This window comes from Gadus morhua, chromosome 5, assembly GCF_902167405.1.
Source record: "Gadus morhua chromosome 5, gadMor3.0, whole genome shotgun sequence".
Lineage (NCBI taxonomy): Eukaryota > Metazoa > Chordata > Actinopteri > Gadiformes > Gadidae > Gadus > Gadus morhua.
In genome coordinates, this window is record NC_044052.1 from 5,546,542 (window position 1) to 5,574,223 (window position 27,682).

At 45.3% G+C, this 27,682-nt stretch overlaps 3 protein-coding genes across 3 annotated transcripts; 2 read left to right on the forward strand and 1 right to left on the reverse strand.

The window, feature by feature from the left end:
- Nucleotides 1-363: 363 nt before the first annotated feature.
- Nucleotides 364-10,765, reverse strand: prorp (protein only RNase P catalytic subunit). The gene is made up of 10 exons (XM_030356994.1): nucleotides 10,102-10,765; nucleotides 9,654-9,795; nucleotides 8,779-9,013; nucleotides 8,045-8,343; nucleotides 7,847-7,894; nucleotides 7,483-7,615; nucleotides 4,285-4,389; nucleotides 2,397-2,545; nucleotides 1,839-2,037; nucleotides 364-903 (listed from the first exon to the last, which is right to left on the reverse strand). The coding sequence occupies exons 1-10, from the start codon at nucleotides 10,433-10,435 to the stop codon at nucleotides 775-777; spliced, it is 1,773 nt and encodes a 590-aa protein (XP_030212854.1). The 5' UTR covers nucleotides 10,436-10,765; the 3' UTR covers nucleotides 364-774.
- Nucleotides 10,762-15,272, forward strand: ppp2r3c (protein phosphatase 2, regulatory subunit B'', gamma). The gene is made up of 13 exons (XM_030356995.1): nucleotides 10,762-10,932; nucleotides 11,075-11,199; nucleotides 11,478-11,582; nucleotides 11,733-11,845; nucleotides 12,367-12,464; nucleotides 12,730-12,800; nucleotides 12,905-13,037; nucleotides 13,212-13,267; nucleotides 13,357-13,432; nucleotides 13,699-13,835; nucleotides 14,045-14,182; nucleotides 14,730-14,789; nucleotides 14,908-15,272. The coding sequence occupies exons 1-13, from the start codon at nucleotides 10,863-10,865 to the stop codon at nucleotides 15,100-15,102; spliced, it is 1,377 nt and encodes a 458-aa protein (XP_030212855.1). The 5' UTR covers nucleotides 10,762-10,862; the 3' UTR covers nucleotides 15,103-15,272.
- Nucleotides 15,273-15,764: 492 nt separating this feature from the next.
- Nucleotides 15,765-27,615, forward strand: nrde2 (NRDE-2, necessary for RNA interference, domain containing). The gene is made up of 19 exons (XM_030356989.1): nucleotides 15,765-15,878; nucleotides 16,467-16,563; nucleotides 16,878-17,081; nucleotides 17,247-17,387; nucleotides 17,743-18,014; nucleotides 18,403-18,629; nucleotides 19,140-19,355; nucleotides 19,806-19,995; nucleotides 20,526-20,659; nucleotides 20,932-21,052; nucleotides 22,459-22,625; nucleotides 22,867-23,038; nucleotides 23,912-24,132; nucleotides 24,533-25,028; nucleotides 25,183-25,556; nucleotides 25,652-25,791; nucleotides 26,561-26,702; nucleotides 27,006-27,077; nucleotides 27,352-27,615. The coding sequence occupies exons 1-19, from the start codon at nucleotides 15,770-15,772 to the stop codon at nucleotides 27,475-27,477; spliced, it is 3,621 nt and encodes a 1,206-aa protein (XP_030212849.1). The 5' UTR covers nucleotides 15,765-15,769; the 3' UTR covers nucleotides 27,478-27,615.
- Nucleotides 27,616-27,682: the final 67 nt, after the last annotated feature.

The window sequence follows — 27,682 nt, forward strand, 5'->3', positions numbered from 1 at the left end:
TCCTCATCTTTCACGTAAATGGACAGAAAGTACTCTGGCCAGGGTGTGAGTCTAGAGAGAACATATAAGGTAGCCGTTCGTAGGGAGTCACGCACATTCCGCAAATTGAATGAGGAAGTACAGAGGAGGGGAGGGCTGGGCCTGAGCAACAGGAAATTCCCAAAACAAAAGCATTTGGCTGGTCCCTGCTGCCCGTCTGCCTCGTGGGGCTGGGGGGGGCTCAGTCCCGTGGGTGTGTGTGTGTGTGTGTGTGTGCGAGTTAGATGTTACACAACTTAATTGCCTTAAAATAAAAGTGCACCTAAAGATTGTAATAATGGTATTTGTGCCGACAAGCTTGAACCCAATAAGGATTTGAAAAAGTATAGACGCAGGATTTTATTTGCCTTAGCAGATGTAGCAATGATAATCTTGCTGAGCAGCAATGAAAAAAAAAAAAAAGTAATGTAAATATTTGAAACTATTGTCTTCTTTGGCTCCTGATTGTTCGGCATTTTTGTCACCAATATCAAACTAGTATTCTATCATGGTTAAACTTAAATTCATTGCTACAGGTAAGATAAAGGTATTATAAATAAAATGATAATGTCAACATGGCAGAATTGTTCATTTTATTTACATATTAACTTAAGGGTAAACATCAGAATACTGTGTAAACACCTCCGTCTGTTACAAAGGAAAACGCAAAGAAAGGACCCGTCAAATCAAATCAAATGGAGAACATGATAAGATGGAACAACACGGTGGTGGACTGAGGTGCCTGTCCAGATCCCTTCAGGGCTTGTTGGTCAGACACAGCCAACTCTGCGGCACTTCGTAGCTGCTCCTGTCTACAGAGTCATCGTACGGGACGTGCCACGAGACCCCAGTGCTCTGGACTATGGTGTCATAGGGTGAAATCATCTGGAACACAGATTCAACTCACACATTATCCATCTCACACACTATCCATCTCACACATTATCCATCTCACACACTATCCATCTCAAACATTATCCATCTCACACACTATCCATCTCACACACTATCCATCTCACACAATATCCATCTCACACATTATCCATCTCACACAATATCCATCTCGGCACAACTTGTCATTAGTGCAATCGGCTATAAAAATATTATGCAACACTTGTTTTCCACACACTTGCAGTTATACTCGTCTTTATGTCCTGTTGCAATGGAACAAAGACTCGTTCCGTATCATGATTGATTTGGGAACATCTTTTTTCTGACACATAGGGGCAGATTTGCGTGTGAGGCAATATGCATGCTCAGGAAATCATGTTCTGCCCGAGATTACATGATTTGATTTGCATTGTACTTCAAAGACACAACAATAACAGTTATACTCGTCTTCATTTCCCTAGACTTTATCATACATACAGCACACATCCTAGGCATACACTCCATTTTAGTCAAGTTCTTTTATACGACCCTCTCTTCTCCCCCCCTCCCCATCTAAACTTCTCCTTCTCACCTGAAAGAGCCCCCTCCCCTCCATCTTTCCCCTCTCATCTCTTCCTGCCCTCACTTCCTCCGCTTAAATCCTTAATCCTCTCAACTCCTCCGTCCCTCTCTTCCTCGCCCCCCCCCCCCCCCCGAATCTGCTCCCTCACCGTGTCCTTCTCTCCTCTCAACTACTCTGTCCCTCACTTCCTCCCTTTGCCTCCCCCCCCCGCTCTGCTCTCTCACCATCTCCTCCCCTCAACTCCTCCGTCTCTCACTTCCTCCCTTTGCCTCCCCCCCCCCCCCACTCTGCTCCCTCACCATCTCCTCTCCTCTCCTCCCCTCCCGCCTCTCCTCCGTCCCTCCCTCCCCTCCTCCCGTCTCCTCACCTGGAATCCCACCCGCCGGCCCTGGGCGACGGTGCCGTGGATGACCAGCTGGTGACCGCGCTGCCACTTGAAGAAGAGCCTCCTAGTGAGGGCGTCGGGGAGGCAGGCCTTGTGGTCGCGCATCAGGTCGCGGCTCAGGAAGCGGCAGTGGTTCCCAGAATGCAGCGTGGCGTACAGCAGGAAGGGGTCGTCCTCCGAGCTGGCGGTTGTCGTAGGACAGGAGGAGCACACGGGAGCTCAGTGGGTATTTTACATCAATAAAAGTACTACACAGAGTGCTAGCCTTTGTTTACACTTCAAGGTCTTTGCACACATCCAAAGGTGTGATGTCATGCCACCAGGTGCCATTACAAGCCGTTTTACGGACGCCACAAGTGGGCGTGTCCACCTAGATGTATGATGGATAAATGAGCAACATCTGCTACAGTCCACTGGGAAGGCTGGTAGACTGATGGACTATTGGATCAACCATTTTGAAGGATCATTTAAAAATGAGCAGAAAGCACTATGCGTCTGTTATGGCCCCTCAAGAGGTGTATGAAGTCGCCGTGTGCCTACGTGTTCTCGGTGAAGAAGCAGTGGGCCTTCTTCTGGATGAGGCCCATGTTGCGGCGGTCCCAGGAGGCGGAGGGCCGCAGCATGTGTTTCCTCCCCAGCACCAGGGAGGTCAGACCCTGCCGCTCCAGCTCACACACCACCGCCAGTAGCTGGACCCCGCAGGAGACGGGACCAGAAACACACCAGTCAGCGCCACACATCTGCAGCTGAGCCACCGCCAAACCTCTTTAGCTAACTCATAGACAAACTGAATTCAACGAGCTAATCCAGGGACGGAACCAACCATTACTTCTATCGTTTGGGAATTAATTGACCGTCAAGTAAAAGCTGACTAAATCGCTTAGGATTCATTTTAGCACTGTTCAAATCATTTAAAAAGGCGCTACAGACAGTTGTGTGGTATCTTAGTGTGTATGGCCACAGTAACACAGACCAAAATAAAAATATCCGAAACTTCACATTTGCATCATGAAACAGATAAGATGATGGCATTGAATAAAATACTTATTTAGGTCTTGCAAAGCCCATCAAAATGGGACAAGCTATGCAATTAAAACAACACTGATGACTGGTCTTCAGCAAACATCTCCGGAGACTCCACTGATAAATGGTCCCCTTGTGGGAACTTCCGTGTTGCTGTGGGGCAACTAACCAGGGACTTGACAAAGTTATTTAAAATAAACATTAGACAGGGAAATACATTTGTTCATCTCTTCCTTCTCACTTGTGTGTGTTTGTGTGTTTGAGTCATTGTGCAAATTACAGAAAAGTCCCTACATTGACTGGAAATACTGGATTAGGAAAAGGAAGAAGGCACATAGAATTTGAATAACAAGTGTCCTGTTGCAATGGAACAAAGACTCGTTCCGTATCATAATTGATTTGGGAACATCTTTTTTCTGACACATAGGGGCAGATTTGCATGTGAGGCAATATGCATGCTAAGGAAATCATGTTCTGCCCGAGATTACATGATTTGATTTGCATTGTACTTCAAAGACACAACAATAACAGAGGCAGTTCCTCCCAAAAGTGGATGAGCAGGAAACTTGGCGTTTTTGTTGAGCTAAATTAATTCTGCAGCTGAATCTGTGGAAGTTTGTCCGATTTAAGAATGCTCCCTAATACTTGATTAACCATTGGTCCATTAGAAGAGTCTTAGTTGTCTACGTTTTCATTAGTGGAGCAAAGAGTAAAACAATTATAAAAATCAACCCAACCAACACACATAGGGGGGCTCATCCTGCATGCCAATAAAGGTTTACCTTCCGGACATTAACGCTTACCGCTCCCGGGATAAACTCCATACAGCCATTTCAATACATTGGTTTTACCAACTGTTAATTTCTATCGCAATTTGTTGCTTTTAATAAAGTTGTGTTTAGTTGTATGGTAATGATGATTAGTGGACTAAGGACTTTAAATGACGACTGAGGGTCGACTAAGAGAATCTTTAGTCAGGGGCATCCTAGTTTGAGTTAAAGTTATACAAACTCTATCAGGAAAGTGCAAGATTGTCCACACATTGCATGAGTGACCTAATAGGTGATGTTTGCAGGATATTGGCATTTCCGTTTGAGTCCAACTCCAGCAAATAATTGACTGTATTAGTGTGTGTGTTTCATATAAAATGTGAAACACACACACTAACAACAAAAAAATAAATAAATAAAACCAGAACACACATGCAAGAATATTTGTGTGTGTGTGTGTGTGTGTGTGTGTGTGTGTGTGTGTGTGTGTGTGTGTGTGTGTGTGTGTGTGTGTGTGTGTGTGTGTGTGTGTGTGTGTGTGTGTGTGTGTGTTATAAAACCAGGCACAAAGGAAAGGTGTTTGTGCATCTGTTTCTGCAAATGTTCCTTTCCCGTGTGCGATTGTGTGTTTGTACCATTTCAGACTGCCTTCCCTTGACGATGTTTGCGACATTCAGACCATCCACGACCACGTCAAACACCGGCTTCCTCTTCACAAAGGCTTTGAAGCTCTCCAGCTCCTAGACACCATCAGAAGGTCACAGAGGAAAGAGGTTCACACTGCAGTCCAATCTGATGTTGTTGGCAAACACCGTGGTTTAAAAGCTTAAAGTCGAGGGGGGACCGGGGGAGTGAGGAGCAGACCGACACGCACGGCTACACACACCTGTTGGCATCAAGACAGGTCGGAGCTCTATGTGTGCAATGTTTCAGCCCCCCCCCAAAAAAACACACAAAATGAAATGAGGCAGACAGGTGGGGGGTTGGGGGGGGGGGGGGGGAGACAAGGACAACAAGATAGAAGGGCAGAGACGAGACATGATGAGAGAAGGACAAATAGAGAGGCATAGAGTGGAAGATAGAGAGTGACAGAGTAAATCCAGTGTAATTATCCAGGGACTTTCCAGAGCTGATATGTGAAACTACCTCATTGTGCTACTGGGGATTGTGTGACTGCTTAAGACACAAAGACGCATGCGGGTCAGACAACGCATACACACACACACAAACACATACACACACTAAAATGCCTACTGTACAAACATAAATCTGCAAGTGCATATACATAATAAACAAAGGACCCGCAAATCCAGCTCATGCTTGCATTTACAATGCAACCAAAATGAAAATCCTACAAGCACATACACGATACTGTCTGTTATTCAAAATACCAAGTTAATATATATTCTAACTTGATTTATTTTCTAACTAATGGCTTAGATCTGCTTTTCCGCTGCATGTTATAATAACATTACAAACCGGGCTGGGTTCTTTTAGTGGTCAGTCTGGTTAACTTCCAGGCTTCCAAAAGCACTCTCTTTTAAGAGCATGCCTTGCGCCCAAACCAAAATTCAAGCAACATGTCTGTTTGACCGACGTGTCAACCTGTGACAGTGTCATTGTAGCTCATGTTTAAGCTTGGGTTAGATGAAAAGGAAGCAGTCTCCCTCTACTGTCAATCTGCAGTTGTGTGTGTGTGTGTGTGTGTGTGTGTTGTGTGTGTGTGTGTGTGTGTGTGTGTGTGTGTGTGTGTGTGTGTGTGTGTGTGTGTGTGTGTGTGTGTGTGTGTGCATGAGTTGAAAGAGTCAGGAAAGCATCCAGTCATGCTTTTGCAACAAAGAACGTAGTTAGCCTCCCCCCAAACCCATGTGTGTCACATCACATGTGCTCCTGAAACAAAGAACATGCTTTATTCTTCTCCTCACACATGTGTTGCTCCCAAGACCAGGGTTTGAGACATGGATTCATGAGACTTTGGACTGAGTATCCCGCACATCGTCCATTCCGCCTGCATGGCTGTGGTGAGTTTGTTGGAGACGTTTATCACATGGGAGTTCAACGTGCTGGAAAGCCCCGTGTTTTCTCGACCGGCAGTTCCATCAAGCAAAGCCACCCACCCAGCCCAGGCCAAAAGAGATCGGGGGGAGTGAGAGCTAGATGTGAAAGTCTGAATTTCCTTGTGTGTGTGTGTGTGTGTGTGTGTGTGTGTGTGTGTGTGTGTGTGTGTGTGTGTGTGTGTGTGTGTGTGTGTGTGTGTGTGTGTGTGTGTGTGTGTGTGTGTGTGTGTGTGTGTGTGTGTGTGTGTGTGTGTTTAAGGCCAGAGGGAGATACAAATCGAAAGAAACTTTGTTTTGTTTGCTTATAATAAAAGCCATAAGTAATAAAATAAAAAAAGCATGAATGAGTGAATGATTGAACACCTAGTTATTATTTAATAAATTGAAAGAAATTGGGGAAATTGTTCAAATGTTCTCTTATTTATTTGTCCTACCTCTAAATTAGTTATATATAAGCTCAATCAACAGTATAAGGCCTGTTGATTTTTTGTATGTAGATATAACTTATTTAGAGGTAGGACAGTCACAGAACATGAACTGTGCAAAGACAGTTGCACCAAAAGGCATGCATTCCTCCTTTTAATAAGCTAATCCCATTACTGAAGAAAGACGACATTAAGAAATCACAAAATAAAAAATATAAATAAAAAAGAATACATAACCTGTTATCTTTCTGCTAAATCTTAAATACGTCTTAATACATCTTAAATACATCTTTTTTATTCTTTTATTTAATTGTATGCACTTTGTAACCTTGCATTTGCTTTCTTTTACTTATCTATTTTATTTATTATTTCCTTGTGTGTATGAAAAGTGCTATATAAATAAGTTGCCTTGCCTTAATTTTAAGTCAATCCAGATCCATTAAACTTTCAACCCAAAGGGTCTGGGTTGAAAACTGCTCAGTATGTTTACACGTGATAAAAGACGACACTTTAAGGGGATGCTTTAAGCATTATGGGATAAAAATATACATGGACTGAAAGCAACGGTTGGACATGGTTCATTTAGAAAGTGATGGGTCGAAATGATGCAGTATGGTTCATTTAGAAAGTGAAACAGCGGTTTTTCAGAACGCACGTTGCATGCAAATACACCATGGTTACCAATAGCACCTCCCCACAGCTCTGATCCGTTTTATTATTAACAACAACAAACATATTGGGTTTCACTCTACAAATTAGAGAAATCTGCCATCCAAAGTTCCATTGGATAAGTGTTAAGTTAGACAGTCAGCATACAGCCTAGTAAGTTGGGCTTTGTTTGTGTAGGCTTCTTGTCATACACTGTAAACAGATTAATAAACCCATTGGTTTATACAACTCCGTTATGAACCCCTAGATTTCTCTTTATGGGCGCCACCATTGCTTCCATTCCAGAAATAACTTGCCATGGTTCTACATTCAAATGTGCACTGAGAATGTTCACAACCGCAGAAACAATAAAAATGTTAGTGCAACGACAAATATATCTAATCCTTTTAACTCTTTATTGAATGAAACAGTCAAACGCAAACTCTCAAAATGAGTGACATGGAGATGAACTAGCCATTGAGATTCTTATTGAAAAAAAAGTGCTTGCTGTTACATTACGAGAAAGATATCACATTTTCCCATTGACGAACGACCTAACATGAACTACACGTTAAGTAGCTTTCACTTTCACAAACAGGGGTTCACAACTGCCACTTGCTCTGTCCGTCTGTGTGTGTCTGTGTGTCTGTGTGTCTGTGTGTCTGTGTGTCTGTGTGTCTGTGTGTCTGTGTGTCTGTCTTACCTCGGCTGTGGTCTTCTGGAAGACGTCCTTCCCCTGGATGATGTCAGCCATGACGCGGGCCTCGAGGTGCGTGTACTCCTCTGGGGTGAGCTGGATGGACTCCAACTCGGACCCACACCCCTTGCACACACCTCTGAACACAGAGACAACACGCATAGGATCACATGCACCCTCCTCTAACAAAACACTTGGCCTTTATAAAGTAGTTAGGTATATATGATGACGGGATTTAAAACATGCTGAGGGCGATTACATACAAGAGCAAGTTAAATCTAAGGGGTGAAAATTTAACAAATCAGAAGGAAATTGTGTTCACTTTTCATGATATTGTGATCACATCCACATGGGAACAAATGGAACCTACTTTGGTGAGACTGTGGTCCATTCTCCTCTCCAGTGGTGCCCGGGAAGGCTGTGGAAAGCAGAGACAGGAGTTGAGGGATAGTTACAAGTACAGGTTGGTACAAGTTACAACCGTTCCTCATCCCCCCCGCCCCTATCCTGCAGAGGGTATACATGCTCCAGCTGCTACACGCCCGTGCCTCCCGCTCACGCCCCCTACCTGTGGAACCAGGTCTTGATTGCGTCTGCGAGGTTCCGCTCGGGGTACACCTGGTTGTCCCTCATGTAGCCCAGAACGCCCAGCAATCTCTCTCCGTACTCCGCCGGGGAAATGCCCCCCTCCTCCTCCGCACGGCCGCCCCTCGCCCCTCCCTCGAACAGCGCCCGCCAGGTGTCCGGCAGCGGGGTCAGGCCCTCCCCCAGGACCTCGTCGTAGAGCTGCCAGGCCGGGGCGGCGGCGCCGTGCAGCAGGGCCCCGCTGATGATGTCGCTGTAGTTGCGCGTCGACGGGGCGATGACCTGTGTGCGGCAGCGGGGGGGGAGAGGGGACCGGTTTGGCAATCGCCGTCGAGGACCAGCAGGTGGAGGAGCCGCGACGGCATGACAGTGGGTGGGGGGGTCTTTGAGCTACACCAGCAGAGCGGATTTGACTCTGCTGTCAGAGCGCTTCATTTAACGCGTGCGTGCACTCCAGCGACCACGACCCGTGTCTATACCAATTTGTGGATTCTTCTTTGCCCTGCTTTTTTTTTTTTATATTATCCAGAATATTTCATTAATACAAAAAGATATACCCTTAGTAATCCTCACATCTTTTCATTTATACTGGGCATTCGTGGCATGGACAATTTGATCCGCAACAGGGACTAATTACACAATTATGCCTGTGTGTATGTGCGTGTGTGTGCGTGACCCTAAATCGAGGACACATTGCTCAGTGTCAGGGCAGCTGACCTTCTTCATGTCTCTCAGGATGGGCAGGGCCTCTCTCCAGCTCTCCGTGCGGCTGAAGGCCTTGATGAAGAGGCTGGAGGCCCCCGTCTCCAGCGCCGGGAAGGCCCCCCGCATGATCTGGTAGCAGTCCAGGGCCTCTGCGTCGTGCCCTCCCTTCACACACAGTGTCAGGTACTGCAGCAGCAGCTGGTAGGACATCGTCCCCGTCTCCAAGGCCACAAAGGTCAACAGAGACCTTTAGCGTAAACGAGGAAGAGGAGGTTGCTGAATAGACTCGCTGGTGGAGGTTGTCAATTTCAAAAGATAGGCTGCATGGGTGTAAATAAGACACACATCGATCCTTTATATCGTGACCATTTACTAAATGCTTAAAAGGTCACTTTAGGTCAGATTTGATAGGTGTAAGGAGAGAGCAAGAATTTTTATTAAACAACACAAACAAAGCCCCCTCCCTGATCAATTTCTATGCCATTGGGCAGTGTGTCAATCACGCACCTGTGATTGACAGGCAAGATGGATCCTCCAAACCACTCACAGAAGAAATGCACATATTGGTCTTGAATCTAAATGTGCTCATGCAGAGGCATGCCCATTCCAGTTCTAGCAGGTATTCTCACAGTGCACTTCAGGCACTGCCAGCTGGATGGATGGCTGTGCCAAATTACCTTTGATTAAGTTATATAATTTGAGTGTATTCTACCAGCACCTTCAAGGTTCAAGCGCTGAAGAAATTGGTCAGACCAATATGCCCTGAGGCTGTCCTAACTAACCATGGCAATAATACAACTGAAACTCTAACTATTCTTCAACAATAGCATGTTGATATTAGGACAGATAATGGAAACCACACACAAACACACACACTACCGACTCACTTGGCAATGTCTAGCTCTGCCCCGGTCTTGAACAGTAACGTCATCATATGCACGTCAAAGCGCTCCGGACTGCACGGCGCCTCCTCCAGCTGCTTCTTCCACTCGGTGGGGGAGAGGGGTCGATCAGGGGCCACCAGCCCATCTGGACAAACCAAACACTAGTGTTGTACAATACGTTTCATACATCCGATTAACCAATTATCTGAAGGACTGTGTGTTTAATGTGTATGCAATAATAAACACAGTGAATGGCCAATTGTTGTGTGTTCAGCTCAAAGCATTTCATTGACAAAAATTACATTCCATATGATATATTTAGAAAAATTGTGGATGGATATTTGAAAAGTGGGTTGTTGAATTGTATTTCAGTCAGTAGTTGGCTTTTATGCCACATGACTTCTGTGATGGTGATGAGATCTTAGAGCTCCCTCCTAGGTAGATTTTCTACCTGTTTTGAATCCTCTTCTTCTGGGCTGGTCCCCTGCCGCATCCTCCTGCTCCAGGGATGCAAGAGCAGTCTTTCTCTTCAGCATCTCTGTTGTCCTCTTAGCGTTACCAGCAGCGAACACCGACGTTGGGAAGGAAGGCATCTGTCTGACCTTGAAGCTTTCCGTTTGTCTGATAGTTGTATCATTTTTCCTGGGGGGGCTTTTTCGTTCCCCAGGTTTAATGCCTTTAGTGCACATAGTTCGTACACACATTTTCCCCAGATGAATTATCCCTGAACTTTGGCTAAGACCATAAAGGCACAATCTTGCTTGAAATAAGAACGTAGCACCCATCTTCAGATGTCAACCTTAAGGCCAGCTACCTTATTCCTGAATATAGAAACGTAAGTCATTCAGTATATTGGTCACTACACTTTGCGCTGTTGACCGACACACATTAACTGCAAGCTTTGACACACTCACAGTATTGACCTGTCAAAACCTATGGTCGTCCCGCACATCACTTGAAAACGACGAGTATAATTATGAAATGTGCAGAAGATACGTGTCGATTGTCCTCCGTCATGCCAACCAGCATGTCCTCTTGCGATCCAAGATCATGCGCTAATTCATTATTCTCCCAACTTAACTTGACATGAGTTTTCGTCGCACGTCGTGACGTCGTCAACACGCGACAGCTGCAGTGTTTACCTACTGTGTAGAATCAGTCTCTAACATATATGTTTGCAGTTCTCTTTTTTAGGTTGGATTGTATTAAAGTATGGCCAATGAGAAAACCACTCACTGGTCGGATATTTTAAAAAGAAGATTAGCTAACTCTACTCGTAAAGGTAAGGGCAAATATCAAGCTACCAGCCAACAACCTAACGAGAAGTTGACTTGCCAGCTACTGCAGACTTCTCATTTATGAGAGTAATCCTTTGTAATGCTCTGTATTACTGTATTAATACATGTGTCTCTATTCTGGAACAGATGAGAGGAATGAAGACGAAAAGAAAGCAGAAGAAACAGAGCTTTTCACCAAGTACTATTCGGAGTGGAAAGCAGGAAGCAACAGAGACAGCTCCTATAAGAAGATTCCTCGCTTCTACTACAGGGTAACCTTAGCCAACATTTACTTTATGTTACATCATATTTATGCTAAATTATGTGTATAATTTAGACAAAACTTTCACATTTTGTATTGTAACAACTTAGATAATTATTGATGTTTACAATTGCAATCATATATGTATGTTTTATCTATATATCTTGATGTGTGTGTGTGTGTATATATATATATATATATATATATATATATATATATATATATATATATATATATATATATATATATAGTATTGATTACCACAAACAAGACGTTTGTTCTGAGCAGTTGCCGGCGGAGGATGAGGTCCTGCTCCAGAAACTGAGAGAGGAGTCCAGGGCTGTGTTTTTACAGAGGAAGAGCAGAGAGCTGCTAGACAATGAGGAATTACAGGTACTCACTCAATCACTCGCATACTCTCTTATTTGTTTTAAGTTTATTTGTGCAACTGTGTTTCTGTATCGGGGGGCTTCAAATCCTTTAAGAATTTCTGTCTGTTTGGTCCATCTATTCATTGTCTGCCACATTAATTGTTTTATGCAGAATCTATGGTTCCTCCTGGATAAGCACCAAGTACCGCCAATGTCAGGGGAGGAGGCCATGATCAGCTATGAGGCCTACCTGAAGGTTGGAGAGAAGGCTGGACCTAAGTGCAAGTGTGTAAAGAAATTAAGCAGAATGTAACAAAACTGTTCAGAAGTTAACCAAATAGAAAATCCAGCACCAATCAAATATTGCAATATCAGCATGTTTATCCCTGATTTATAGATATAGATGTATAGGTTAGATATATGGATAGATATAATTTCTCGTTTTTTTTTTCCTGCAAAAAAGAATGCTTGTATACTGCACTGTTTGTGGGCTACTGTCTGCAGTGCTGTGGGCAACAGGGACAGGTGGGGACTAGTTGGGCTCGATTAGCTGATCATTTATATTTTAATTTTTTACAATATTATTTTAGAAGAAACAAATAAATTCCCCAATGATGGACTTATTATTCAGTTTGGTAATAATGTCTGTTGGCTCTTATGTTAACACTCGGCTAATGTGTAATTAAATGGTTTGAGTCTACACCGTCTAACCCAAACGTATGTTTACAGAGCATTTAGAGTAGCAATATTGATTTCCTACTTCTCTTTGTATGTATCTACCCATCTTTTCTTATTTCCTCCTGCAGACAATTCTTCACAGCCAGGGTGTATGGCAAGCTGCTCCACAGTGACCCCTATGGGAGGATTTCCATCATGCAGTTCTTCAATTACGTCATGAGAAAAGGTCTGTCTGGAATGCATTCTTTTCATTCTCCTTCCATCCATCACCCTTTGCATGATACTGGGCTCTGGCAATCATTTGATAAAGTATAATTTATACTACACTCTGTATATAATAACTGAAACATTCTCAGTGCACATTTGAATGTAGAACCATGGCAAGTTATTTCTGGAATGGAATCTATTGCTGCATATTATCATCTGTGTGTGTGTGTGTGTGTGGGTGTGTGTGGTGTGTTTGCGGTGGCTTTTCTCACTTCTCTTTTAAGTGTGGTTGCACCAGACCAGGATCGGTCTCAGTCTGTATGATGTGGCAGGACAGGGCTACCTCAGAGAGTCGGTACGTAACTGCCGGTTACATCAGGCAAAACATGAAAGGCAGCATTTCAATGTGACGGCTATCATTATCTGCAAAAAAATGAAGATATTATTGTCTCTCACTAGGATCTAGAGAACTATATCCTAGAGCTGATCCCCACTCTGCCTCAGCTGGATGGCCTGGAGAAGTCCTTCTACTCATTCTACGTCTGCACTGCAGTGCGCAAGTTTTTCTTCTTCCTGGACCCCCTTCGTACGGGTGAGAGGGAAATCTGTACTCAAAGTAAAAAAATATCCTGGGCTGCAAGCAGGGTCCAACATGAGCACCTGCCACAAGCCAATGGCTGACATATGTATTTGAATATTTGGCAGCTGCAGAAATTCATAGGAATAGAAAGAGAAAATAAGTTAATTTAGTGTAATTGTGTTGCAGGAAAGATCAAGATCCAAGACATCCTGGCCTGCAGTTTTCTGGATGACCTGCTGGAAGTAAGTTGCAGATTTCTGAAACAGTGAAAAACAAACACATCTATTGGTAATGGGCCTTCAGAAAATAAGCGCTCATCTTGTGTCTGTAGTTGCGTGACGAGGAGCTGTCCAAGGAGAGTCAAGAGTCGAACTGGTTCTCTGCACCGTCTGCCCTTCGAGTCTATGGTGAGGGGACAACTTGGCCTTCTGTCTATTTCGATGCCTGTCGTAGTTATGGATTAGAACGTCAGCATTTACAGTATATAATAAATCGTTTGGGGTCAATGATAGAAATGTACTTTTTATTTTATTATTATTATTCAGAAACAATCTGCATCTGTACTGTGTGTGTGTGTGTGTGTGTGTGTGTGTGTGTGTGTGTGTGTGTGTGTGTGTGTGTGTGTGTGTGTGTGTGTGTGTGTGTGTGTGTGTGTGTGTGTGTGTGTGGACAGGTCAGTATCTGAATCTGGACAAGGACCACAATGGCATGCTGAGTAAGGAGGAGCTGTCACGCTACGGCACGGCCACCCTGACCGCCGTCTTCCTGGACCGCGTCTACCAGGAGTGCCTCACCTACGACGGAGAAATGGTGACACAAAGCTTCATAGCCAGATTCCAGTTGTTTCAGTCAATTCAACTCAAATCCATTATCAAGCAACTCTGGCCATCAATCAAATTCAATAAGCTTGCTCTTGAGCTATGCATCAACTACTTCAGGAAGAAAACTGTGGCTAATGTTCCCTATCCCATCTATTTGTGTTTTTACCATTGTTCCCTTTGCCCTCCACCCCCACCTAGGACTACAAGACCTACCTGGACTTTGTGCTGGCCTTGGAGAACCGGAAGGAGCCCGCAGCTCTGCAGTACATCTTTAAACTGCTGGACATGGAGAACCAGGGATACCTCACTGTCTTCTCCCTCAACTACTTCTTTAGGGTACCGGGCTCCTAATACCTACACATCTACACGCCTAATGCAATAAATATCAATAAAATGTGTAGCCAATGCTTTATACATTATAAACCATCAGCTATATAACACAGTCGGCCCATCTACAATGTCAGTGTGAACAAGATGTATGCAAGTGACTAGCATTGTGAGACCATCCCTACTGTATATTTCTCTCTGCAGATCAGTAGGAGGGACTTTCAGAAAATTCAGGAGCAAAATAGTTTTATCCAAAGGAGACTGAGTAACGTTGTTAAAGAAGAGCGGAGGAAATGTTTGGGCTTTTCCTCACACAGATTCATTAAATGCGAAGAGAGCACAAGCGTTAGTTATTTAATCGATTGGCTGTAGGTTTGTCAACAACGTAAGACAACACTCCTGAAAATCGATGGCATCCCAGCAAAGACTGATATTTATTGTGAAACACAAACTTGAATATCTGGATGGTCTCACTAGGCAAAGTTATATTGCTCAATCTTTATAAAAAAAAATTAATACACAATCAGAGATTCATGATCGTCTGTTTCACCCCCAGGCCATCCAAGAGCAAATGAAGATTCACGGTCAGGAAGTCATCTCCTTTCAGGATGTCAAGGTACACGCACACACACACTCGCACAAACAAAGTACAACCCATAACAACATGCATCCTACCTCTGTTTTATTTCAATAATCATTTATCTTCCAATGTGCTGGCCTTTGCTGTCTTTTAGGATGAGATCTTCGACATGGTGAAACCTAAAGACCCTTACAAGATCACCCTGCAGGACCTGGTGAACAGTTGCCAGGGCGACACGGTCTCCAGCATCCTGATTGACCTTAACGGCTTCTGGACCTATGAGAACAGAGAAGTGCTGGTCGCCAATGACAACGACAGCAACAGCGCCCTTGACCTCGATGACCCTTAAAGACACAGAGGGAAGGGGGAGATCAGGGCGGGGATATAGTGGGGGGGGATTGAGAATATAGACTAGAATATTTAAGTTAAGTTACCATTATTGTATGGTTTATGTTTCATTCCGGCGTTTTGATTGCCTCATTATACACTGTATATATAAAGTGTGCTGTTTTATCACTATTGTGTGTTTGATACTTTGTTGGTTTTTATTATTCTATCTGACTTATAGTTTGCTATTATTTAACTTTACACTGAAGAACAAACACAATTTGCCAGTTCCACACTCAACGCATCACTGTAGAAATCAGAGGGAAGCCCGACGGTTGTGGTAATAACTTGTTGATGGTCATAAGTCACAAACCTTGATCATTGTGTTTGAACTTACATCGCAAATTATGTGCCAGCACATCGGTGAAAGTTGGACAGAACTATGCCAATAATTGGAGACTAGAATAAAATGTAGATGGCTCATGTTCTTGAGACAACGCCATCTAGCGTCAGAAGCTCAGTGAGCTACAGTGAATTTACCGCAGTGAGACCTGTTTTACATTTCTTCCCCATTTAAGAAACCTTTCATCAAATATCAATTAAAAGTGTTTTTTTTAATACATCAACGTTATAATAAAAATTGGTGCTGAATAAACAATTCAAATCATCAGCCAAAACGGGACCATTGGATGACGCCGTCTTCCTGCGACCATAACGCTGTTCATAACATCAACAACATGGCTCTGTTCCCAGCTTTCGCAGAAGTCACGGCCACAAACCTGGATGATTCTTCCAAAGGTTATTACCAACATCTTTATCGTCATCTCGGAAATCGTTTCCGTAAACAATGTGACTTCCAGAGCGACATTACCTAGCGTTATAAAGTCCGGAACGTCAGCTCCCCTAACACGTTACACACCTGAGAGCTGAATGAGCAACATGTCGAACTTTATCGTTACTCAACACTAACTTACTTCTTGATCTTTTAATCGTATTATTTTTAATAATCTCGAATTGGGCTTGATATGGCACAAAAAAATGAGTCGTTACACAATTGGGAATGTACTGTCATGTGTAATGACGGAAAACTCCCTTAATTTAAAGAATTCTCACCTCATGCAGACAACAGCATAACCCCAATTTATTTCAGCGATCATTCAATATGTTCATACTGTAATATACATACTGTCAAGGTTTCCCAACTATAATCACAAATCAAAATTGCAGTCATATCACTAATATATCGGATACAGTTTAGCTATTGCAGTCATATTACTAATGTATCGGATACAGTTTAGCTATTTGCTAACTCGTTTATAAAGTGTTGTATGTGCATTCTATCCTCTGACCATTTTCCTATTGTCCACATTGTCATATTATATTTAGACTGGTTGACAAATAAGAGCTTTCGAGCTGATGATGCATTGGCTCTCAACGAACGGGCTTTAAAGGCCAGCAGAAGTCAGAACCAAGATGATTCAAGGTAGGAAAACACACTTATTATCCATTTGAGATCGAGTTCACTGTTATGTGCTTCTCAACCACATCTTTGGCAGCATGTTTTATGGCGATGAATAGATAAATCAGGGCACATAACAAGGCATGGCTTTGAGATCTGATACAACTGTAGAAGTTCATTATTTCAAATTATCTAACAGCTCTCACTTTTTTAACATAATTTCAATGCATTGTGACTGATAATCGACTGAATGATTGCTTATTATATTCCAATAAACAATAATAAATAGAGCATTAAGTAGCATGGTATGATTTTTAACTTTCCTTGTATTTTGAAAGGGAGGTGAGCTCTGAGGAGGAGGAGGAGAAGAAGACGAGAGGGGAGGAGGATGACAAGCCTCCCAAAAAGAAGAAAAAGAAGAAGGAGAAGAAGAAAAATAAGAAAAAACATAAGAAGAGGGACAGGAGCTCTTCAGTCAGTAGCGGGTCGGGCTCTGACACCGTTTATCCCAGTGACCTCAAGAGGGAGCAGGAGAGAGAAAGGTCTGGACACGCACACACGTGCACAGACACATATTACCAACATGCACCGTAGCAGCATGCAGGGAAGAGTGTTTTTTGCTGCATTTTTCATGCATGCATTTATGCATCACTGTTTGAAGTCCATGTATGTGCATAGTACCAACGTGGGTTATTCTGTTCCCCCAGGGAAAAGCCTGCTCCGCTGGCCAGTCGTTTCTCCTGGCTTGATGACGTGCGTTCCCCCACTGAGCAGCCGTTCTGCGTTGACAATAAACCAGATCAAGCTAACTGGACCTACAAGTCCCTGTACAGGGGGGACGTGGCCAGGTAAACTACCCATCGGTTGTCTCACTCACTTTGTATTGTGAAGCTTCATAGCAATTGCATGTGAATGGCAATCACATGCAAAAAAATATGTTAATTGACGTCCCAGATTCAGTTTATAAATTCCAGTCCTTGAAAAACTCAGGATTTCATGTGTTTGGTCTGAGCCATGTGATCTTGAAGATGCCGTTAGGTCATCCGTTAGAAGTAACAGGCCTTTTGTTTCTTCCCATGGCTGTTGCCAACGTTATCTCCTAATCTCGTAATCTAAGTCTCCTAACACACTACTATGAACCCAAACACCACCAACCTCACACTCCCCTTCTCTAACCCTTTCCTCCACGTTCCTGTGTTCCAGGTACAGACGGAAGGGCTCGTCCTCGCTGGGCCTGGACCCTCGCTTTCAGGCGATTTCTTGGGAGGAGTCGGAGCAAAGTGCCAAAAAAAAGAAGAAAGCCGACGTCAAGAGGAGAAGGGCGGACCGATACTTTTCAAAGGATAGTCAGGAGCTGCTGAGAGCCGAGACCCCTGTGCCATCACTGCCCAGGATCGGAGCAGGCGATGAGCTGCCCCGAATGATCGACTTTATTACCCTGGCTGGTGAAGGAGGATTAAGCAGAGGAGAGACTGGTAGGATACACTTCATTTTGGATGTTTGGTCACATGCATTGGAATTGTAAACTAGTACAAAACCGGCCAACTTGGTATGGTTCAATTCTTAACTGTTATTACATATGAAAAGCACTCAAGATTAACCAAACAATAAAATCTAAGTGAAATGCGCAAACCGGTTTTATTAGAATTTGTTATAAGAAGAACGAGTCGGGTCAAATAGTGTCAGGTGATGCGCTAGCCAGGTCACCTGGTACTCATTTAACCAATCAGAAACCCTCACACTAACCTGTGTGTCCCACAATGGTTCTCGGGTGTTCGGGGACCAAAAGACGAGACAATCCTTGGCCCTCTTCAGGTTCTATAGACCTACATATTCTTCCCAATGTTATTCCCCGATCTCTAGCGGGTAGGGTGCTGACGTCGCCGGCGAACCCCCTGGGCGTGTACGACGCCGGCACGGCCCTGTGGGCCCAGGGGAAGGGGAAGCAGGAGGCCCCCGAGGGCCAGAGCCAGGCCACGGCCCAGGACCAGAGGGTGGCCAGCCTGTCTGAGAAAACAGGGGATTACAACAGGCGCCTGAGGGAAGAACCAGGAGACACACAGCTATGGATGGAGTTCATACACTACCAGGTAAGGACCACTTCAAGTTTAATTTGACATTTGCATTACTCCTCACAATCCACAAAAATGGCAATAGGCAAATAAATAAAGAATGGATGGAGGTTTGAGGTAAAGGACTGATTTACGAGAGAGAGCTCAATACAGGCAAACTTATAATATGTCTGACCCTATAATTGTGATTTAAGACATTTGTTTTCTATTGAATTTCGAATATAAGCGCCTGTCTCTCTGTGAGAGAATTTAGATTGTAGACGGCTCCAAACTCATTTTAGACCAATCAGGGAATCTTTACCCCGATTGGTTCAGGGAATTTCTTTCAATCACAGGTGCGGGAAAACAACACAAACGTATGAAGAGAGGGAGCAGAGAGGGAGTGTGCACATCGCTTTGATTGTTTAGTTTCAAAATCTTGCTCTTGTCTGCTCCTTTTCTCTCTCTCTCTCTCTCTCTCCCCTCACCCTCACCCTCTCTCTCCCTCTCCCTCTCCCTCTCCCCCTCTCCCCCTCCCTCCTTCCCCAGGATGAGCAGAGCGAGACGGGGTTCGGCGGCGGGGGCGAGCCGGACTCGGCGGAGCGCCGGCGGGCGTCGTACCGCGGCGTGGTGGAGAAGAAGCTGAGCGTGGCGGAGCGGGCCGTGGCCCTCAACCCGTCCTGCGTGGCCCTGCAGCTGGAGCGGCTGCGGCTCTGCAGGGAGCTGTGGGAGCCCGCCGCCCTGGCCAAGGAGTGGAAGAAACTGGTAGGAGGAGGGAGGGTCCGGGGGGTCACCCCCCCCAGGGGGGAACCCTCTCGTCGGGCGCCTCAAGGGTGGGGCTCCTCGAGAAGACGCACAGGAACACAATAAAGGACATCACAACCGACACACATGGAGAGAGAAGTGTGCTGACAACCTGATAGTAAACATTAAAAAGAAAAATATGATGATGCAAATAGTTAATAGTATGCATAATATATGCAAACATATGGCAAGCAGAAATGATTGTCTGGCCAATGGAAACAGACATACAAGTTAATACATATAATAATGGACTTCAACAACAACACTGTTGAAAACAGCAATCATCACATCATATAGCAGGTCTTTATCTTCCACGATGAGCAGTCTGTAAGGCGTATGTCTTTACATACATGCTCATGTTTGTGTTTGTGTGTGCGTGGCTCTGAAGTGTCCCGTTCGACTGCTCCCCAGGTGTTCCTTCACCCCAACAGCCCCTCCTTGTGGCGGGAGTACCTGCTGTTCACCCAGAGTCACTTCAGCACCTTCACCGTGTCCAGGGTCAACGCGGCCTACGGGAAGTGTCTGAGCACGCTCAGTGCGGTGCAAGACGGCAGCATGGTGTCTCACCTGGCCATAGCAGGAACTGAGGAGGAGATGTTAGGTAATGTATCAGCCAAACGTTGAAGTGATGGTTAACAATCACTTCAACATTTAAAAAATTAAATCTCCATAACATCACAGAGGTATCTGTCCACTACACAACTACAGAATATCTTGAAAAACCTATATCCTGTGATAATGTTAAATATCCATAACATATCTTCAAGGGATGTATCCTCTACACATCTACTGAATATCTTGTCAAGAAGAAAAAAATATACATCACAAATGTAGCTTCCAAACCCAGTCCTGGAAAGACTTGGGTGATCACCTTCTCTTCAACAATTTCCATTCTGACTTAGTTTTCATTACAAATTGGTGACCAATGCACTCCTTACTATCTGTATAAAAATATAGTGCTTTCTTAATCATGGATAATACATAGAAACAGAAAATGATGGACATATTTAGTTCATACAGTGAATGTCTGTATAGACATCTTCACATGTTGTCTCCATGTGTGTGTATATATATGCAGTGTTTAATAAGTGTGTGTGTGTTTCACCGGGCTCACTCTGGTCCGTCTCCCAGACCTGTTCATCCAGCAGTGTCACTTCCTGCGACAGTGTGGCCACTCTGAGAAGGCCGTGTCACTCTTCCAGGCTATGATGGACTTCACCTTCTTCAAGCCTGATACGGTTCGAGGATTGCCCACCAGGCAGCAGGTAGCCGTGCAGACACTCCTGCGCTCACATCGTGTTGAACCGTTGTGATTCTTTTTTTGTATGTTTTAAATGGTCAATGATTATTGCTGCCATCAATATTATTTAGGAGGACTTCGGTCTGATTAATTAGATTATTTTCAACAATCTTTTTAAAATGGTGTCAAGACAAGAGTCTAACAGCAATATTGGGGGCCTCCTTCTCTGTCCCCATGTGCCGCCCTGTGAAGGCCTCTGTCGTGATGTGCTGATGAGTGCGGTGTTTGCATGTGCAGGTGGAGTTCTTTGAGCCGTTCTGGGACAGCGGGGAGGCCAGGATCGGTGAGGTGGGGGCCCGAGGGTGGAAGGCCTGGATGCTTCAACAGGAGAGAGGGGGCTGGCTCCAGCCCAGTGCAGGTACACAAGTACACGTACTAGCGCACACACACACACACACACACACACACACACACACACACACACACACACACACACACACACACACACACACACACACACACACACACACACACACACACACACATTTAATTCTTTATTTGAATCCACCAATCACATTACAAGAGACAAGATTCAAATATTTCAGAGATAAGATAAGTCATTGTTCAAGGGTACAAAAAACATCTCCTGCGCCACACTGCCAGGCTGCCTATTACTGCTGATATGGAGCAGAACTTTGCTAATTGTTTAGATTTTCTGCTGGAGAGCCCAGCCAGCCTTAACCCACTGAAAACACGGTTGTGGACATGCCCCAAGCTTCCAAAAATAAACACTATTAGCTTGCATTGGTAGCCTAGGTCCCTTAGAATTTCCAGAATGGGCTGGTATTTAAGGATTTTATCGTTGAAAGCCATTTCCATGTACAGATCAAATACACAGCCTATCTCAAGTAAGAGCACTTCCCTTCTGTCTCTGTTTAAAAACACAACATCAGGGGTATTTGGGATGTTACACATCACATCAATAGGGCTGTTGAACCATTCCGGCATGATGCGTGAATGTTTGTACATGGTTACATTTTCTAGAGATACTTCCTTAACATTACTGGAAATTAGATCGACAAGTCGGTCATGGCGTGCAATATACAGTCCTCCTTTGTACATAGTACAGCCATTCACAACATGGGCAACTGATTCAAGTTGATGGCCAGAGTGCATTATATAGTGTGGATGGTGGTGTGCAGGATAATTTCATGAGTCTCGAACATTGTCCATTCATGGCATTGAAGTTGGCGCACGTAGTTGTTAAAATCCACAGGGAGGTCTTCACCGTCCGATGGTGGTTGCGGGACGGGATCATGGGTTTGCCTCAGCTGTTTGTAGATGCGGACACTGGCCAGGGCTTGTTTGAAGGCGATCCGTAGCACTGTGACTAGGCACATGTTAGGTACTAATGTCTAAAGTATATCTTTCTCTGCTGCATTAACGATGGCAGTTACAACGGGCGAGATGTTATACTTTGTATGTTTGTTGGTGCGGCATGCCGGCGTGCTGCCTACCGGCGTGACGCATGCGACACACACACACACACACACACACACACACACACACACACACACACACACACACACACACACACACACACACACACACACACAAGACACAGACACACACGCAATACTACATCTATGAACTACAGCTTTTGTTTTCTTGTGGTTATTTAGTAATGAAACTAAGAAAAAGTTTGAATTTATTAAATACAATTTAAAGAGTAAACCAGGTCCAAATCCATCTAAATATATTAGTGTGTTTGTGTTTGATCACATCTGTTTGTCTTCATGTGTCCGCTTTCTTCTCTTTCTTCAGAGGATGACGAAGACGAGGAAGAGGAGGAGGAGGAGCTGAAGGATCGGGACAGACCAAGATGGGAGCTCTGGCTGAATGTGGAGTCTTCCAGGGAGGCAACTCATTGGCTGCCCTGGAGGCCAGAAAAGGGCCAATCAGTGGAGGACTGTGAAGACCCAGACAGACAGGTTATTGGGGCTGACCTTAAGATGCATCATAAAAGATTTTATGTAAACGTTAAAAAATAATCAAATGTTCAAATATTATTGTTCCCATACTGTTTTCTTTGAACACCTGTGATATAGAAAATTGAATCGTCATTAAAACTGGCACTTATTCCACCTGCCGTTCAAAGAGTTACTCAGAAAGAGTAAAGACCACATTGTAATTGAATCCCCTCTCTCCCTCCTCGTCCCCATCCATCCCTAGGTGTTGTTTGACGACATCGGGCCCTCGTTGATCCACCTGGCGTCCCCAGAGCTCCAGCGCCGTCTGCTCCTCTCCTTCCTGTCCTTCATGGGGATGCCTGTGGACTCTGTGCTCCTGGGCGCCCCCTGTCAGAGCAGCCTCCTGATGGAGGACCTCACTCTGCTCACACAGGGTACAACAAAGTCCCCTTGATTCTATTAAATCCAATGGAGGGTTGTTCTGGTGTCGCCCTAGTCACTAGCTAGCCTGGGTATACCCATGCTGCCTTGCGCGCGATTTCATTGCACTCTGCTAGGCAGCCTGTTTTCCATGGATCCGAATTTCGCCTGAGATAGGGAACCAATCACAGAACGGGGAGGGACGGCGAGACGATGACGACGTCTATGCGACACACCCATCGTCTTCTTCCTCATCGAATTTCTGTTCGCTCTACAAACGTCATCTGGTATAAATGATACGATTGGCTATGAGCTACGTACAGACTCATATGATAGACATTCATGGCGGCCAATAAACGGCTCCGGGCAATCGTAAACCACGCCTCAAATACGAGAAAATGAATGTGTGGTTCCCAGACCTCATCTCAATGTGGATTGAGATGAGGTCTGCCGTTAGCCAGGCTAGTCGCTAGCTGTCACTCAAAGGGTCAACATTTGGGGCCAAGGAGAAAGATGAGGAGTAATAGTGGGCTCATTGCAAAGAGAGAGATGTGGAGCTTACATGCAGTCACATCTTCACAAACAGGGACTAAATGGCTGCCATGGCACTGGCTTATTCATTCATTTGTTGTTAGCCTGTGTATTGGATGACAATAGCTAGATGGGTGTGCGTATGTGATTGCACATACTTGTGTATGATACTGTATACAGCCTTCACCATAAATGGTGTAGGCAAAACATGAATGTTCATTAATATGTTGCATTGCACTCTTTGGACATTTCTGCAGTTATGACATTTTATTGTGGCTGCCTGAGCAGTTTGTCATACACCAGATGATCAAACAAAACATAACAACCATCTTTTCCCAATGTCCGCCTCCCCCAAGGCAACGACCCCCAGCGACCTCTGAGCGGCTACGACCTCCAGAACACGGGAGTCCACACGGTGGGTCACATGACAACGCTGCAGGGGTCAAGGAAGTGGGCGGGGCTCGGGAAGCAAGGGGAAGAGTTCCTCACCAACGCCTTCCACTTGCTCCTCCCACAACTGGCCCCGCCCCACCGGGCGGCCCTGTCACTCTGCTGGATACGCTATGAGAAACTCAAGGTAGGGACGCCCAACCACCTGTTATCTCACCGTTATCGTCGCTGACATTTGCCTTGCGTGATTAGATGGAATCACCCTTGCTAACATGTGATATCATGGGGAAAGGCTTTGGGTTCACAGTGTGGACTGGAGGAAATAACAGGCCAAAGAGGAAGTGTGGCACTTTTAAAATATTATTATGGTCCGATATTTTTTTGGAGAAATATATGGTTTTGAGACCCGACCCCGGATAAGCGGACGAAGATGAGAGATGATAGTTTTGAGATGTGTGAAATAGAAAGGGGAATTGGCACGAAAGTCAAAATCATGGAGTTTAATAGTAATAATAGGTGTGTGTGTGAGTGCGTGTGCGTGTGTGTGTGTGTGTGTGTGTGTGTGTGTGTGTGTGTCCTCCTGTCAGGTCCTGCGCTGTCTCTGCGGTGGCAGCAAGAAGCGCCTGCGCTCCCAGGGCAAGAGCAGCAAGCGCGTGGCCAAGCGGCTGCTCAAGGAGCCCGACAACCGCTCCGCCCTGGCGCTGTGGCGGGAGTACGGCCACCTCGAGTGGCTCCTGGGCAACGCCGACGACGCCCGCAAGGTGTTCTCGGCCGCCACCGCCATGGGAGGAGCCAAGGGGCTGGGCTGCCCCGCCCTCTGCGACCTCTGCCTGCTGTGGGCCCAGCTGGAGTGTGAGGAGGGGGGCGCCGGGGAGGGGAGGAAGGGCGGCCCCGGGGACGCGACCTCCGCCCCGGCCGTGGGCGTCCTCACCCGGCTGGCGGAGGGGACCCCCTCCGCCCCCGGGGCCGCGGCGCCCACCCCGGTGGCGGTGCTGAAGGCCAGGAGGACTTATGAGCAGGCCCTGACGGACCGTCTGGCTGCCCTGGAGAAAGACCTCCGCAAGTGGGGAGAGGGCAAGAAAGGTGGGTCTCTGACAGCCATCCCTTTATGCTGGAACATGAACAAAGATATTATGGACGTTGTTCCAATGCCTTTTTGTCATCAAAGAGGATAATGAGGAGATGGCAGAATACCGATTTCTTTATGTTTTAATGTTTGGATTTTGATTTATTCTAGGAGACGGACCGAAGCTAAGAGGCCTGGTGGGCTGTTACGCCTTGTACCAGCATCTGACGGTCGGCGTGCAGGCGACCAACGCGGTGTACGGCCAAGCTCGGGAGGGAACGGAGGGGCTGCACCGGGCGCTGACCCTGGCCTCTGATAACCACGCCGGCGCCAGCGGGGGTCCGGGCGCCGCCGGCACAGAGGCCGGCAGACTCTGCGCCCAGAGGCTGGCGTTTGAGTGCGAGGCGTTGGCCGTCCAGCACGCGGCGCTGCTCAGATACCACCTCAGCACCAGCGTGTTTCCCCTGGCCACGCTGAGACACGCCCTCACCTCCTCGCTCTCCGCCTGGCCCCAGTGCGCCTCCCTCTGGACCGTTTACTTGCAGGTACCGTCGGGCCGGAAACTCTTGTCCAAAGGGTTTGTTTCTCAAAATGAGTGTAATATACTTATGACGGCACGCTTTGTGTGTCCGTCTTTCAGGTGGAGAACCGGTACCACAGCGCAGGACGGGCCCGCCGCTTCTTTCACTCGGTGACCCGGGGACGCAAGGACATCGTGCCACGCCTCTTTGCTATTGTTGCCGAGCAACAAAGGAAGCAGCTGGTGGACGCGACCCAGCGGTAAGAGCAGCTGCTGTCCCTGTGTCACCTATCTGAGTGACTACTGTTTGGTAGGTATCGTTTATGTAGCATATAAGAGGAGCTGCCTCAGGTAGGGTCTAACCCTAGCCCTAACAAGATGTGGTACACACTATTGGGAACATCGAGACGTCAGATCAGGAAGTATAGAGAAAGAGGATGTTATTACGACTCTGTCATGGAGTACTAAATGGTATATTGAACATGTTTACCATCAAGTCACTAATCACATAAATGCTAAGTGACGATGAGTGAATTCACTTTTTTTTGTTAAATATGCTTCCTAGCTTTTCTAATGTCAAATACAGTGCTCCAATGTTCGGTGTTGGATAGTGGCTCCAATGGAAGGGGCTCAGACACAACAAGGTCGGAATAAAATGCTTTATGCCAGAAGCAATTTGGAATGATTGTGCTTGGAAGCTTAGTAAAATAGTGGGATTTAACTTAATGAAACAGGTTTCAATTAAATGTGTTGTTTCCTGCAAATAGATAATAATGTATTATAATAGTAAATAATTACTCTTAATTAATCTACCTCCACACCAGTTTAATTTAGATTTTCTTTAACCTGACATTTGAAGATTAGTATGTAAATAAATGAGCCTCTATCCATCGCCTAACAAGGCCACACAATGTTGAGTAAGCCGATGGACAACTCTTAAAAGCCCTTGCAAAAATGCAGCATCATGAATGTTCCCAACTGGGTGTGAATGTTATACTAATTATTTATCTTCCAACTGTCTGCCTGTAGGTTTGAATCTCATGATGGCGCTCTACCCATCTTGCCGGAAAATGGCCTTGGCAACCGTATCCGGGGCCTGTTTGGAAACGCCCTTCTTAGTGAGATGGGTGCCCACTGTCCTCTACTCTGGCGGATGTATATGCACTTCCTGGTGAGGCAGGAGGCCGTTGAAACCAACAAAATGTGTACTATTGGCGGCATGTGACTCAGGAGGTAGAGCGGGTTGACTGGTAACCGGAAGGTTGCTAGTTCGACCCCCGGCTCCTCCTGAGTGTTAGAATATCAATCAAAACATACCAGTAACAATCAAATGACTGAGAACTAAAAGATGGTTGATGACTTCAAATGTACTGCTATTTGTTACGGAACCCATTTCTAGTCTAGTCTAGGGGGGACATGGTGTATGATGATGTGCATAGGCCTAAATGTACATGTTTCTAATGTATGCTTGCAGGTATCGGAGGGTAAGCTGGACAATGCCAAAGCGATCTTCTACAAGGCCTTGCAGAACGTTCCCTGGTCTAAGGTGACACACACCCACACACACGCACACCATACTATGTTAGCAGATTATAGACGCTCCCTACATTTTCAGCTCTCTATATTTGTGTGCGACTATTGACTTCAATTTGTGTCTTATCTTTGGCTGTTTTGTATTTACATACAGTATGAGTGCTGCTTTGTGTCTAAGTGTAGCACACATGTTTGCTGCCGTGTATGGCATGCATATGCATGCATTTACATATTGTGTGAGGGCATTCAGACGTTCTTGCTCATTAGTGTGTTTGCATTGTGACCAGGGTTTGTACATGGACGCAGTGCAGCTATTCCCCGGACACCTCCAGGAGTTTGTGGACCTCATGACGGAGAAGGAACTGCGTCTCAGACTGCCCCTAGAGGAGTTGGATATACTACTTGAAGATTGAATGAACAAGCAGACATTCATGTGAACAAAATGTTATTCATTCTTAGCCTAAAAATTATTTGATGAGAAAGGTTTTTTTCATGTATATAGGTACATCAAATATACTTTTTGAGAATTGGAATAAAAGTGTTTTTTAGAACTGGTGTTTTTTTTTTTGTATATTCGTTCTGTTAAACCAGGTATGTATGGACAAAATAAGCATACAG

Excerpts from the sequence above, each read along its gene's own strand:
- prorp (XM_030356994.1), bottom strand. The coding sequence starts at position 10,435 with ATGGGTGCTACGTTCTTATTTCAAGCAAGATTGTGCCTTTATGGTCTT. Across the intron at positions 2,038-2,396 it reads TGCTTCTTCACCGAGAACAC|CTCGGAGGACGACCCCTTCC; the intron begins GTAGGCACACGG and ends GACAACCGCCAG. Across the intron at positions 904-1,838 it reads GCCGGCGGGTGGGATTCCAG|ATGATTTCACCCTATGACAC; the intron begins GTGAGGAGACGG and ends TCTGTGTTCCAG.
- nrde2 (XM_030356989.1), top strand. The coding sequence starts at position 15,770 with ATGACGCCGTCTTCCTGCGACCATAACGCTGTTCATAACATCAACAAC. Across the intron at positions 17,388-17,742 it reads TACAGGGGGGACGTGGCCAG|GTACAGACGGAAGGGCTCGT; the intron begins GTAAACTACCCA and ends CCTGTGTTCCAG. Across the intron at positions 21,053-22,458 it reads CTGGCTCCAGCCCAGTGCAG|AGGATGACGAAGACGAGGAA; the intron begins GTACACAAGTAC and ends CTCTTTCTTCAG.
- ppp2r3c (XM_030356995.1), top strand. The coding sequence starts at position 10,863 with ATGGCCAATGAGAAAACCACTCACTGGTCGGATATTTTAAAAAGAAGA. Across the intron at positions 11,583-11,732 it reads TAGACAATGAGGAATTACAG|AATCTATGGTTCCTCCTGGA; the intron begins GTACTCACTCAA and ends TGTTTTATGCAG. Across the intron at positions 11,846-12,366 it reads AAGGCTGGACCTAAGTGCAA|ACAATTCTTCACAGCCAGGG; the intron begins GTGTGTAAAGAA and ends TTCCTCCTGCAG.